The sequence below is a fragment of the Hemicordylus capensis genome, chromosome 8, assembly GCF_027244095.1.
Source record: "Hemicordylus capensis ecotype Gifberg chromosome 8, rHemCap1.1.pri, whole genome shotgun sequence".
NCBI lineage: Eukaryota > Metazoa > Chordata > Lepidosauria > Squamata > Cordylidae > Hemicordylus > Hemicordylus capensis.
Genome location: NC_069664.1, coordinates 3,542,748 through 3,556,672, shown reverse-complemented (window position 1 = coordinate 3,556,672; position 13,925 = coordinate 3,542,748). Strand labels below are relative to the sequence as shown.

Genomic DNA, 13,925 nt, shown 5'->3' with positions numbered 1-13,925 from the left:
GTTCTCCCTCCCTGGCCTTTCTGCTCCTGTTGACTCTACATCTGCATGGATGCTGTCTGGGGCAGAGACTCTGTCTTCCAGCGCCTGCACTTTAGAGCACTTAGCACAGCTAAGCTTCAGTTCCTCTTGGGGCCTCTAATGATTATTATTATGATCTTGCTACCCCCGCAAATGGTTTCTCTCTGCTTGGCTGGGGGAGGGGAGAGAACAGTACAACTGACTCTGGTAAAAGGATGTTGATTTTGCTGTCGGATGCCGGACTCCAGCAATTTCAGATACTTTTGAACAATTTACTGCGCCAGAAGGCAGAGGAGTTGCTTTCCTCGCTCCTGAGCGATTGTGACGTTTGCCATGTAAACAGACATCCCTTCCCTAGTGAGCATTTTATCTCCGTCAGCTCAAGGTGAGTGCGCAGGTTGCAGTTCCTCTGTCATGGTTTTAGCAGCTAATTGTTCTTATAAATACACACACACACTACAATGGCGGTGAGGGGGGGCGGGCGGTGAGGAACAGGAAATTCAGCATCCATTTTCAGTGGTTGCATTTCACATGCTTTGTCTGTCAGTTTTGCTGTGTAACACACACTGCATCACGTGTGAGAACATGGAAGGATTACAGGGAGAAATCAAAGGCGAGCAATTCAGAGGCCTTCTCAGTGGCAGCTGAACACAGAGCAGGGTCTTTTGAACTGACAGGTGCACCTCAGCCTTCCTCACATTGGCTGCTTCTGGTCATGTGACCCTCTCCTCTTTCTGCTCCAGCCTCCCTTTTCTCTCCCCATCTGCTGCTCTCTCTGGCATTTCTCCTCTCCCCAAGTGTCCACCTCCTCCCCATCTCCTGCTTCTCCTCTCCCTGCCCATTGGAGCAACTCATGTTGAGGAATAGCGACTCAGCTGAGAGGAGATGCCAAGCATTGCAGGGGTGAGGAAGGCTGAAACCCCACCCCTTGATGAGATTTAGTGCTTAACTTTGGCTGGCTTGTGCTCTTTGACCCCAGAATCTGACCCAGAGTTAGGTGCGTAAGACTGTACAATCGCAGTCTCAAAACTGGATGCACAGCACTCAGTGTGAGCCAAGGAACCAAATTCTCAGTCTCTTCTGCAAAAATACTCTCTGCCCTGGACTACTACTACTTCTTTTTTAAAATTTAAATCCACAACAACAAAGTCTGACCAGACCTCCCCAAATCAAAGTTTCCAGAAAGGTAGAAAAAACACTGCAGAGCCAGGATGGGGGGAAAAGGCCGGCTTCTCTGAGTCACCTGCTTGATCTGCCTAATTTAGTTAAGAGGACCCTGCACAGAAACATACACCCAGGGCTCTAGTATGCTGGCATGGCAAAAAGTTAGACGGAAGACAGACTCCGCTGGACTACTACAGGGACCACATTGAAAGGAGGTGAGTGACCTTTCTGAGGATCAATGGCTACTGATGCATGGTTGGTGTGTGTGTGTGTGTGTGTGTCTCCTGCGCACACCCCTCTTTTGTCTCCTCCCTCCTTTCTCCCCTACTGGAGTCTGACAAGGGGATGGGACAGGAGTGGAGAAGCTGCCTGACGTCGTGTCAGAGATGTGGTGGGGAGAGAGGAATCCTGCTCCTCCTGCTGCTCATTTAAAGAAGCACAGGGAGGCGTGTGGTCTTTCCACAGCAAGGAGAGCGAGAGAGCGAGTGCAGAGCAGAGCTCAGCAGCAGCCTGGCCGTGTGGTTTCGTTCAACTTTCCCAGCAACGGAGAGGCAGTCGGCGAAGAAACTTCTTGGCTGGTTGGGCGCCTGCCGGGCCCCAGGAACCACTGCCCCACTGATCAGCGCTTGCACCTGGGCACCCAAGACGCAGGAGCCAGCTGGGATGGATGCTATAAAGTGCCTGCTGCCACTATGGATAAAAAGGAGCGCCGGTGCTGCAAATTAGCAGATAACTAGCAGCCGGAACACTGTGGCTGGAGGAAGAGATGCTTGTGCTGCTGGCAGAATCCCAGCATGGCAGCAGCGGGGCTGGAGGTTGCGCACCGGCTTCCCTGCCTCTGAATCTTCTGCTGCTCCTCTGGGCCTGAGTGCCGGATGGAGGTTTCTGACCTGTGGACCCTGCAAAGCTGAGAAGGTGGGTCCCCTCTCCACTCAAGCCACTTCTTCGCAATGACGGTGACTGCTATGGGAAGCCATGACGGCTACAACATGCAAGCCACGGCTGCCATTGCTGCTGTCACCACCTTCCTCATCCTCTTCACCATCTTTGGCAATGTCTTGGTGATCATCGCCGTGCTGACCAGCCGGTCCCTAAGAGCCCCGCAGAACCTCTTCCTGGTGTCTCTTGCGGCCGCCGACATCCTGGTGGCCACCCTCATCATCCCCTTTTCCCTCGCAAACGAGCTGATGGGCCGCTGGCAGTTTGGGAGGACCTGGTGCAAGGCCTACCTGGCTTTGGATGTCCTGTTCTGCACAGCCTCCATTGTGCATCTCTGTGCCATAAGCCTGGACCGGTACTGGTCCATCAGCCGGGCCATTGAGTACAACTCCAAGAGGACGCCAAGGAGGATCAAATGTATCATCCTCATCGTGTGGCTGATCGCCGCTATTATCTCTCTGCCCCCGCTGATCCTCAACGAGAAACCGAACAACACACAAGTGGACGAGACGCTGTGCAAGCTGAATGACAACAAGTGGTATATCCTTTCCTCCAGCACTTGTTCGTTCTTTGCTCCCTGCGTCATTATGATCTTGGTGTATCTCAAGATCTACTTCATAGCCAAGCGTCGAAGCAGACACGGGAACAGAGCGAAGGCGGCCAAGGCAAAGAAAGAAGAAGGGATACCCCGAATCATTGCTGGCCCATCCGATGAAATTTCTCCCAAACAGGACCAATTCAACCCTCAAGAAGAAGGGGAGCCCAATGGGCACCAAGTACCCATCCAAGAAGGTGATCAACTGGAGACCCATCATCTCTCTACTGAAAGCTTCTCTCTTGTATGCCAGGAGGTCAAGCACCCTCAGCCAGCAACGGCCACCAGCCCTCCCCCATCCCTGCCAGAGAAGAAGCCAACTTCAGAGTCCAGCCCACCGGAGTGCCCTCCCCATAACAGTCTGAAGCAGAGCAATGGGCCACCACAGAGCCCCCCTAAGGTCATGGACACCTTGGCCACTGTCAGAGGGGAGGTCCTGCTGGTGAAGAGGGTGAAGACCCTCAGCACCAACCCTTGGAAGCGGAAGGCACACCTCAACCGCGAGAAAAGGTTCACTTTTGTTCTCGCTGTAGTGATTGGGGTCTTTGTCATCTGCTGGTTCCCGTTTTTCTTCCTCTACAGCCTTGAGGCCATCTGTCCTGAGAAGTGTCGGGTCCCAGTCAGCACCTTCAAGTTTTTCTTCTGGATTGGCTACTGCAATAGCTCTTTGAACCCTGTCATCTACACCATCTTCAACCAGGACTTCCGGAAAGCTTTCAGGAAGATTCTCTGCAAGCAGTGGACTCAGACTGCCTGGTGAGAGAGATCAGAGACAGAGCGAGCAATTAGGGGTGCCCAGAGAGAGACACCACTGGAAATAGGAACTCGTCGTGCTGTTGAAACAAACAAAAAATGTTCTATTTATTTGCTTGCTTTTGTGTTTGGGGAAAAAAAGATGCGAGCTGGATAGAAACCAGCTCCCTTGAAAGTGGTTTTAGTAATCTCTCTGCTAACTGAGCAAAGACGCTCCTTTTTTAAAGTGGTGATTCTCTTGTATTTAGGAGCGGGAGAGCAACTGACCCTATCCAGCCCCAGCACAGCATCCCTCCAGTGGCTGCTGCTGGTGTCTGCCTTATAGACTGTGAGCCTTTGGGGACAGGGACCCATCTTATTAATTTATTGTTTTCTCTATATAAACCGCTTTGAGAAATTTGTCAAAAAGCGGCATATAATTATTTGTTGTTAGTTTGGGGTCAGCTTATACATTTTCTGCCAAAGGATTCCACATCCCCGCACAAAAGGACTGTGCTAATGCCAAAAACCATTGGATTAATAATTTCATTTGGATGAAATGAAATTGGATGCATTCAATTTCATTGGATGAATGATGTGGGTCAAAAGGACCTTTTCCTTCGGACCCTGTGGCCCAATGAGTGTGGTCCAGGCTAGCCAACTTTGAAGATCGCTGTTGTAGCTATGCTTTTCGCAGTAGCTTGATGGGCAGATGCTGCTGATGCTGTGTTTGTCTCCATACTGTGAAAGGCTTCTTGCAGTGCAGTGCACTGCACACGAGAATGCTGCTAAGGGCAGAGGAGGAGAAACCCTGGACAGTTGGCAACCTTAGCCCTGAGATCTGCCATCCAGGCAAGTTACAGAAAGTAATCCATTGGGGCGAGTCGTAATACAAGCCCATTTCCCCCCCAATATGTTCAAGCTTTTTTGGACTTCTTTGGGAAGAAATAGTGTCTCATAGGAACGTAGGAAGCTGCCTTATACCAAGTCAAAGCTGGAACCTGAATCCTCTGCATACCAATGAGGGGCTTTCGCATTGAACTATGGCCGTTCTTTCTCCCCCTCCCTCCCTCCCTCCCTCCCGAAACCATGGACTGAAAATACTCTTCAGGGAACAAATGGTTAGCTAAGAGGTCTTTATGCTAGGGTTGCCATCTAGCCAGAAAGGAATAGTCTGCATGAATCTCCTGGTGGTAATGCTCAGCACTAAGAAAAACATTGTCCTGCTTGCTAACTGTTGGACATTAAGGTTCTCTTAGAGGTGCAGCTACATGGCGGGTAGGAAGAGTTGGCCATCCCACTTCATACTAAATGGTGGGATTTTCAAAGTGGTGACTTGACTAGGAGCTGAACTTTGCTGCTGTTTGCTTTTGATTGCTACCAGCTGTTGGCAAATGTCCCCACTCTGCTTTTTGATACTGTATGATTGCCACCTTTTTAAATCCGCTCTGCTCCTGCACCTTTAATAGCAGCCCAACTCCCAGTAATGTAGCAGGTGACACTTCCACCCCCCACCCCAGCATTTTCATACTAGGGAAGGCTTCAGCTGCTAATTTTCTGTGCCCCTGACTGCTGTTCAAGGCACAGGAACAGGACTGGTAAAAAAAGATGGCAACCCTATAGACTGTGTTGTGTGTATTGTTCTCCTTTCCTCTGCTGTTGGAATCCTGAGATTCTTCAACTAGAAGGCTAGGCTGCTTCTAGGTTGCACTTATTTCTGAAATGGGAAAGGAAATGCCTTGTGTTCTGGCCTCCTGTTGCATAAATTAATTACTATGTGCGGTTGCCAACCGACTAAGAAATAATGGTCTGCTCTGTTCTTGTGCCTTTAAAACCAGCTTGATCTGCAGAAATTAACCGGGGAAGCTTTTCATGGTTTTGAGATAAGCTTTATCATCTGCTAATCAAGCCACTCAAAGGCATAGCTAATTGAAAACCTGGCCACCGGATGACTGATTACATGGTTGGTTGGTTGTCTCTAAGGGTTTCCTTTCCTTTGTGTAGAGTGTTTTGGCATGCAAAGGTTGTGGGGCAGAGAGCAGGTTCCTCCCTGGGGCTCCAAGTTCAGTTAAACATCAGTCTAAAAACAGTCTAAAAAGACTAAAAAACTGACTAAAAAACAAGACCATCACCCAATTAAATAAATCTTACTGGATTAATTGCATGAGTTTTAGTTAGTTGGTTGACCAGTTAAATTTGTACAGAAGAACCAAGTTCTAAAGAAAAAAGCAAGAGACTTGTTGTTTTTTTAATAGGATGCAGGGATTTATCTCTCTCGCATACAGGAGGGGCTGCCTCTTCTACGGTTTTACGACTCAAATTTAAAACTTTTAGTATAAACATTTTAAGACAATTTTGATACAAATAAAGTTAAATCTGCTGCTGATTTAAATTGGGGACATCCTTTAAAGTGACCAAAGTGTGTTTAATCGATTTTAACATTTAACTTGAATAAATGTTACAGCCTTGCTGAAAAGGTGCCAAGAATAAATAGGCAGCAGCTTTTAAAAGTTATTACCTGTACTAAAAACTTGCACATGGCAAGAATCTTAAGAGGCATTCCTTTTTCTTCTTCTTAGAGAAGGCATTCCCACACAGAGGAGGGAATGCCTCTCCCAGGATAGATGATGCAGAGCCATCTGTCACAGAAACAGTAATAAGACTGCATATTGCTTCCCAAGTATTGATTTTATTCATATGCAAATATAATTAATTGTTAAGAAAACATGAGCCCTGCTGTCTTGGACCAGAAGTCCATCTCAGCAAGATGTTTGTGGGAAGCCCACAAGCAGGATATAAAGGCAACTCGCTGTACTGTCCTGCTGTTGGCCCCCCAACCAGTATCCGGAGATAGACTGCCTTTGAATTTGGAGGTTCTATATACAAGCATGACTTGTCCCCTTAGCTAAGCAGGGTCTGCCCTGGTTGCATATGAAAGGGAGATTTGATGTTTGAGCACTGTCAGATATTCCCCTCAGGGGATAGAGCCACTCTTGGAAGAGCATCTAGGCCCCAAGTACCCCCACTGGCATCTCCAAGACAGGGCTGAGAGAGATTCCTGCCTGCAACCTTGGAGAAGCCGCTGCCCATCTGTGTTGACAATACTGAGCTAGATAGACCATGGTCTGACTCAGTATATGGCAGCTTCCTATGTTCCTAATAATGACTAATAGCCATTGATAGTTCCTGGGTCTGTGTGACAAGCAGAACCCAGCAGAGAAAGTTTTCCCCAGCATTGCAGGTCAGCAAAGAACTCCACTTGCAGGATTTCTTCCTGACACATGATTGATAAAAGCACTAATGACGACTCCAGAGCACTGGAAATCCCAATGCGAAAGATTTGTACTAGTAAATATTTTCAGTAGTTGAAAACTGGAAACTTTTGAGGGGAGGGGGGAGACAGTTTCCTTGTTGTGTTTTTCTCCTGGCTTTTCTTTCCATGGCTCATTGAGGAAAAATCTGAAGAAACCAATTTCCAAAAATGCTTTCTTTCCAGTGAACCCCAAAGTACATTAATTTGCTGGCTGCCTTTTTAAAAAGTGTGCGTTCCTTTTTGCATCCGCGTGATTGCGCCACAGGAGTTCTGTTTGATACTCTTGCTTTCTGACTCCCAAAGACTGGGTTGAGATTGCCAGTATTTCCCAAACATCCTCTCTTCTTCTCCCCCCTAGAAATAAAGGCAAAATTTATTTTTTGAAATTCCATAAATTTCATGTCTCTGATGCAAACAAGACTCTCAAGGAAACAAAACAAAACGGATTGTGAGGAGCTCCAAAAGGATCTCTCCAAACTGGGTGAGTGGGCGACAAAGTGGCAAATGTGGTTCACTGTTGGCAACTGTGAGGTGATGCACATTGGGACGAAAAACCCCAACTTCAAGTATATGCTGATGGGATCTGAGCTGTCGGTGACTGACCAGGAGAGGGATCTTGGGGTCGTGGTGGACAGCTCGTTGAAGGTGTCGACTCTCAATGTGCGGCAACTGTGAAAAAGGCCAATTCCATGCTAGGGATCATTAGGAAGGGGAGTGAAAATAAAATGGCTAATATTCTAATGCCCTTATACAAAACTATGTTATGGCCACACCTGGAGTACTGTGTGCAATTCTAGTCACCACATCTCAAAAAGCACATTGTTGAACTGGAGAAGCTACAGAAGAGGGCAACCAAGATGATCAGGGGCCTAGAGCACCTTTCTTATGAAGCAAGGCTACAACACCTGGGGCTATTTCGTTTAGAAAAAAGGTGACTGTGGGGAGATATGATAGAGGTCTATAAAATCATGCATGGTATGGAGAAAGTAGATAGGGAGAAATTCTTCTCCCTCTCCCATAACACTAGAACCAGGGGTCATCCCATGAAATTCATTGCCAGGAAATCTAGGACCAATAAATAGAGGTACTTTTTCACACAATGCATAATGAACTTGTGGAATTCTCTGACAGCCAACAACCTGGATGGCTTTTAGAGGGGTTTGGATAACTTCATGGAGTAGAGGTCTCTCAATGGCTACTAGTAAGAGGGCTATAGGCCACCTCCAGCCTCAAAGGCAGGATGCCTCTGAGTACCAGTTGCAGGGGAGTAACAGCAGGAGAGAGGGCATGTCCTCAACTCCTGCCTGTAGGCTTCCAGTGGCATCTAGTGGGCTGCTGTGCAAAACAGGATGCTGGACTAGATGGGCCTTGGGCCTGATCCAGCAGGGCTGTTCCTATGTTTTTAAGGAATGAGAGTTTATAGCTCCGTGGTAGATGTTCTCTGAATAACGGTCCATGGGGGGCAAATAGGAAACAGATAAGATGAAATCTCTGTCAGAAATGGATGGTGTGCAAACAGTTCTTTCAGGAATGCTGGAGCTGCTCAGAGGCTTATCAGGATTTCCTGAGTGATAAGAGGTGCTAAATTCTTGAAAAGCAGCTACCCAGGTCGTCTCAGCCTTGGGTCCCAGGTGCTGTTGGACTACAACTCCCATCACTCCCAGCCACCATGGCCACAGGCTGGGGGTGATGGAAGTTTTAGCTCAGCAAGCAGCATCAGGGACCCAAGGCTCAGGGCACTGCACTAAATGGAAATGACTACTCCTTTCTTCTCCTCGTCTAAATTGCTGCCATGGCTGGCTTGGGGGAAAATATGTAAGGAATCCCAAAGACAGAGCTCCCACGTGATGTCTGATTTACCCATGGCATTGCAGAGGGTATTGCTCAATCTGCTCTGCAAGATGCAGAGATTCCACAGCAGATGCTCAGGAATTCCCCAAGTGACCAGTTAATGTGGAAAGGTTTCCTGAGTGTAAAGGTGAAGTGTGCCATCAAGTCGATTTCAACTCCTGGCGCCCACAGAGCCCTGTGGTTGTTTTTGGTAGAATTCAGGAGGGGTTTACTATTGTCTCCTCCCGTGCAGGTGATGCCTTTCGGCATCTTCCTATATTGCTGCTACCCAATATAGTAGCAGCAGGGATTCGAACTGGCAACCTGAGTGTAGGGAGTATTAAAACCACTGTCTTAAACTATTTGTCTGGGTGGGTCGGTGGCTCAACTGCACAGGCAACCTAAAGCAATGGATTTGGGTGACAACATTGCACAGATGCAAAAATAAGCGCCAGCAAGGGACCCGGGAGGTGTATCCCATTCCCAGGATGCCTTGCAGTTCTGCAGAGGTCCCAGGGCAGGGCACAACATAGGCTTGGTCCAAAGGTTGCATCTCCAGCATCCTTTATCTCATGGCTAGTTACCTTGGGTTGCACACTGCAGCAGTACATGGTATGAGCAGTGTCACTGAGATTAGCATGTCAGCTCCCTATTGGGTCACCTTCATAACCTCGATGGTGGGGGGCGGGCACAGTGATCACCCCTAGCAACATAAATACTGTGGGAACCCAGGATTCCAACTGCTGCAGCCACAGATCTGGAGGAGAGAGGGGTAAACTAGCTCGACCTTGACATCGCCTTCCTTCCCTGGAGCTGAGTTCTCCCCACTGATACAGTCAGGGGCGGAGCTATAATTGGGCAGACCTGTTCTGAGGACAAAAGCCGCCCAGCAGCTGGGAGCCATCCCCACTTGCCTCCCTCCCCCTCTGCCACTGGGGAAGGCTGCCCATGCTCTTGCTACGCCACGGAATAAAGCCAATGTGTCCGGCTGCACATATGCCCAGCTCCTGTGAGACTTCCAGAGCTCAGTTGGAGGCCGGACAGGTTGGGCCGAGTAAGCTGCAGTTGCTAAACCCTCAAAGAGCATTTGAGACAATGGCCGAAAGCTTGGCCTTAACTTGTGAAATTGCCATTTAGCGACTCCTCCGAATGTGGTCTCTCCTCCCGAGGGAGCATGTGTTGCGACTGAGAGCCAGGGTGGGTTGGGGATGCTTGTTTATTTATTTCCTTCTCTCACCTACTAAATCTGGGCTTTAGAAGATTTTATCACTGCAAACAGCAGGGGAGTAATTTCCGTTTGGGGATCTCTGCTGTACTTGTAGCAAGATCAGAACCATGCCTCCAGGTCTGCAAATAATGACATTTGGAGCTGAGCCCATGGTAGCAGGTTGTGGTGGTAGCGGGTTGTGGTGCCGTCCTGTCCTAGAGCCATAGAATCCGATGCACTTTACAAAGCTACATTCCTTGTATCAAGGAATGCTTTATATTTTGTATGAAGGAATACTTGCATAAAGCATGTTACTTTATAGAGCAGGGGTTGTTCCCAATCTTGCCCCCCAACACACACAGAGATATTGTTGGACTATAATTCCCATCATCCCCCTGCCACAACAGTAAGTGGCCGGTGTGACAGGGGATGGTGGGTCTAACAACATGGGGTGGGGAGAGATTGGGAACCCCTGCTCTAGAAGGGACAGGTTGGATAAGCAAGGATCATCCAGAACATTTCAGATCCGGAACCAACAGAGGGCCTTGAATTCTGTGCTCAGAATAAGCCACACAGAGAAAGTATTTCCAGACGGACAGCTCTTTTGCAGAGCTGGAGGAAGAGTCAACATGGTTATTATTATTACCCAAGTTCTTGCTCCTTTTTTGTCGGACTCAGACTTTGCTTGGCCTATCAGGAGGGACCGAATCTGGAAGAAACTCTCTGCAGGACACATCCTCCCTGTTGATGGGCTTGGGTTGCTAACGTTTCAGCCAGCATTTGTAGCTGTGCTTTTAATGACAACTTAGTAGATGGGGCTGGCTGAAAGTGGGCAACTCTGTGAGGTCTAGGGGACCACAGCTGGAAGAACTGGATATGCAGATGGCCACTAGCTTAGCCAGCTTTAAAATGGAACTAAACAGGTGTGTGGTGGTGGTGGAGGAGGAGGAGATGGATATGGAGATGGAGATGTGTATCCGTGACAATTCCATAGGAAGCCACCTTCTACTGGGTCAGACCCTTGATCCATCTAGCTCAGTGTTGTCTCCACCAGGGGTGGGCAACCTTGGATCTCCAGCTGTCATTGAACTACAACTCCCATCATCCCCAGCCACAATAAATGTGAGGGTGGCTAGAATAAATTGGGACTAGGGATGATGGGAGTTGTACTTCAACAACAATTGGAATGCCAAAGTTGTCTACCCTGGTCTACACTGACTGGCAGTGGCTTTTCAAGGTTCCAGGCAGGAGTCTTTCCCAGCCCTACGGGGAGATGCTGCCAGAGATGGAAACTTGGACCTCCTGCATGCAAAGCAGGTGCTCTTCCACTGAGCTATGTCCCCACCCACTAAGGCAGGGGTTGTCAAACTTGGGTCCCCAGATTTGCTGGACTACAACTCCCATCATCCCCATCCCCAATGACCTTAGGGGCCATTGAGGCTGGAGATTATGGCCTTTGGGGCTGGGAACTACATTGGAGAGGTAGTCCAGCAACATCTGGGGAACCAGGTTTGACAACCCCTGCCCTAAGGGGAATATCTTACAGCAGACAGTGCTCATGTGTAACCACCATCCATATGCAATCCAAGGCAAACCCTGCTTAACAAAGGAAAAAATTCATACTCTGCAAAACTGGCTTAATCTCCTTAAATTAGTCATGATGGCTGTGTAGAACCTCCTTGTTGAGAGGCAGCCTACCTCTGAATACCAGATGCCAGAGAACAAGTTGTTGCCCTGCTTTTGAGCTTCCCAGAAACATCAGTGCTGGGCTAGATGGACACTTGGCCTGATGCAACATTGCCTCTTCTTACAAGACCTTAGGCCAAGGGTTCTCAACTCTGAGTATGCAAAAAATGTCAAGATTACAAATCCCATCATCCCCAGCCTTTGGCTCCTAATTGCTTTTTGCTTGGGGATTATGGCCAAGGATGATGAGAGTTGTAGTCCAGCAGTGTCTGGAGGCCCAACCTCTGCCTCAGGCGAAACTGGGCTCAGAGAAGAGCTGCTCTCCCATATTACCAATTCAGAACAAGAAAAGTGCGGTATAAGGGGAAAGTGGCTACAGGACTTGTGACTTCAAATCAACCCATCTGGGAAGTTTGGCCTCAATCTTAGCCTCCCTTCTCAATGTGAAAAGCACAGGAAAAGCAGCTGCTGGTCTGTGGAGAGCTTGTGGGCGGCTTCCATGACTCTATGGATTTGCATGCGTTCATGTGTACATAGAGTTCAAGTCTTTAGAGAATGTGGGATATTTTGGGCACATAGCTTGCAGGTTGGACGAACACTGCAATGGGAGCTAGGGTAGCCAGCCTGCAACCCGGAGGTAGCATCTTTACCTTCAACAATGCCTGTGCTGCCAGAGGTTGCCACCAGAGCAAAAAGGCACCTGCAGCAGAGAACTCATTTGTCCTCCTGGAGATGGGGGAAGGAAAGACAAAAGAAATGGGCGTGGACAGACTACCTCATCTGCTTTATTGGTGCACTTACAGGGAAATGAGCACACTGGGTTGCAGCCTGGCAACGCGTACTTTCTGCTGTGAGACAAAGGCCCAGCAGACAGGCAGGAGGGTGAGTGGAGGAACCCAGGCAAGTAACCTCTACTGCTGCATACTACTTGTTCAAGGTCAATGTGCAATCTCCAGGTTGCAACCTGGCAACCCGAATGGGGACCAACCTGCATGGCTCATGTTGTGCAGCTGCACAGTTCTTATCTGTTGTTAACCAAAGGAGACATTGGGTGTCTGTGAACCAAGCACATCTGGAAAAATCACATTGTCATTCAACTTAATTGACCAGCTTCCGGTCTCTGAAAGCAGAAGATTGTTGGGAACTAGAGCAGGCTTTCATCACTGGAGCAGCTTCTGTCCACATCTTGACTGGTGTGTTGGAAATGTGTTGTGCTGGGAATATCTGGAGTGCTCTTTGTCCCCTTTGTGGACTCCATGAATGTGATCTCGCCCACTCCTTTGTATGTACAGAACGATGTTTACTACAAACTGAAAGTCCAATGAGCTATTTTAACAGTAAAGGATATTTTCTAATCAGCAAGTGTGGGACCTTCTTTTGCAAAGATAATGGTGCTTGGTTGCGTATGGCCATTAATGGCTCCCTGGTTTCATTTAACTGGAGGTTTAATGCTCCTGGCCCAGTGTGAGCAGATCTCAAGCCTGTGCAATCTATTTGTTTTTCCCCTAGAATTTCTGCCCACCCCCACCCCCGGTCTAGCAAATGGAGCTAGGTACAAAATAACAGCTTGTGGGGCAGGGCAGGGATGGTGGGTCCGATTTATCCACTGCACCCTGGGAGCCATATGCTGTAATGACTTGCAGCATATGAAGTAAACTCCAGTTTACTTTTATAAACATCAGTTACTGCAGATTGCAGATTCGAACTGCCTGGTATTTTGGGGTGTGTCTCTGTGTGTGGTGTTGCTATCAGGGACAGTTGTTGCTATCAGCCATTGCAATAGCTGAGACTAAGACTGCCACAGAAGATGGGAGCCAACCCCCTTTCAAAGCCAACCCTTGCGAATTTGGAAAGTCCCATGGGAGTGGGGAGGAGGAAAAGTTGCCAGCAGCAGCAGCTCCTCCTCTCCTTGTGCTTCTTGCAAGCTTCATGTAAAGTGTGTGACCCATTCATTTGGGTCAGATCACCCCCAAAGAGCTACTTTGATGGCAGCAGTGGGGGGCATCTTCATGCCCTATTGATGTTCTGATAATCCAGTGCCTGAGACAACTGAGGACTAGGGATGTGCAAACTGATTCGGGTACAAATCGATTTGTACCCGAATCTAGCTGATTCGGGTGATTTGGAGACAAAACAAATCACCCCTGTGATCCATTGGCTAGATTTGGGTACAAATCAAATAGCGCCTGATTTGATTCGAATCGATTCGAGATTTGGATGCCTCCTATTAATTCCCCCAGATTCCCAGCTTTCATTAAAAAAAAAAAAAAGCTAAGCTCTAGTCCTTGTAGAAGTGGAATTATCAAGCAAAATGTGTGGTCACCTATTTTTCAAGTGTTTGGATTCTTTGGTGTATAATAACTTTCCCTCAATGAATCCCTATAAGGATTCATTACACACCTTCATTTCTTCTATTCGACTGTCTTTTCGACAGTGCCAAC

The 13,925-nt window shown here is 48.2% G+C and overlaps 1 protein-coding gene across 1 annotated transcript; it reads left to right on the top strand.

The window, feature by feature from the left end:
* Positions 1–1,588: 1,588 nt before the first annotated feature.
* ADRA2B (adrenoceptor alpha 2B) lies at positions 1,589–12,842 on the top strand. Its single transcript, XM_053270238.1, has one exon. It carries the CDS (start codon positions 2,133–2,135, stop codon positions 3,474–3,476), a length of 1,344 nt encoding a protein of 447 aa, XP_053126213.1. The 5' UTR covers positions 1,589–2,132; the 3' UTR covers positions 3,477–12,842.
* The last annotated feature ends 1,083 nt before the right edge of the window (positions 12,843–13,925 follow it).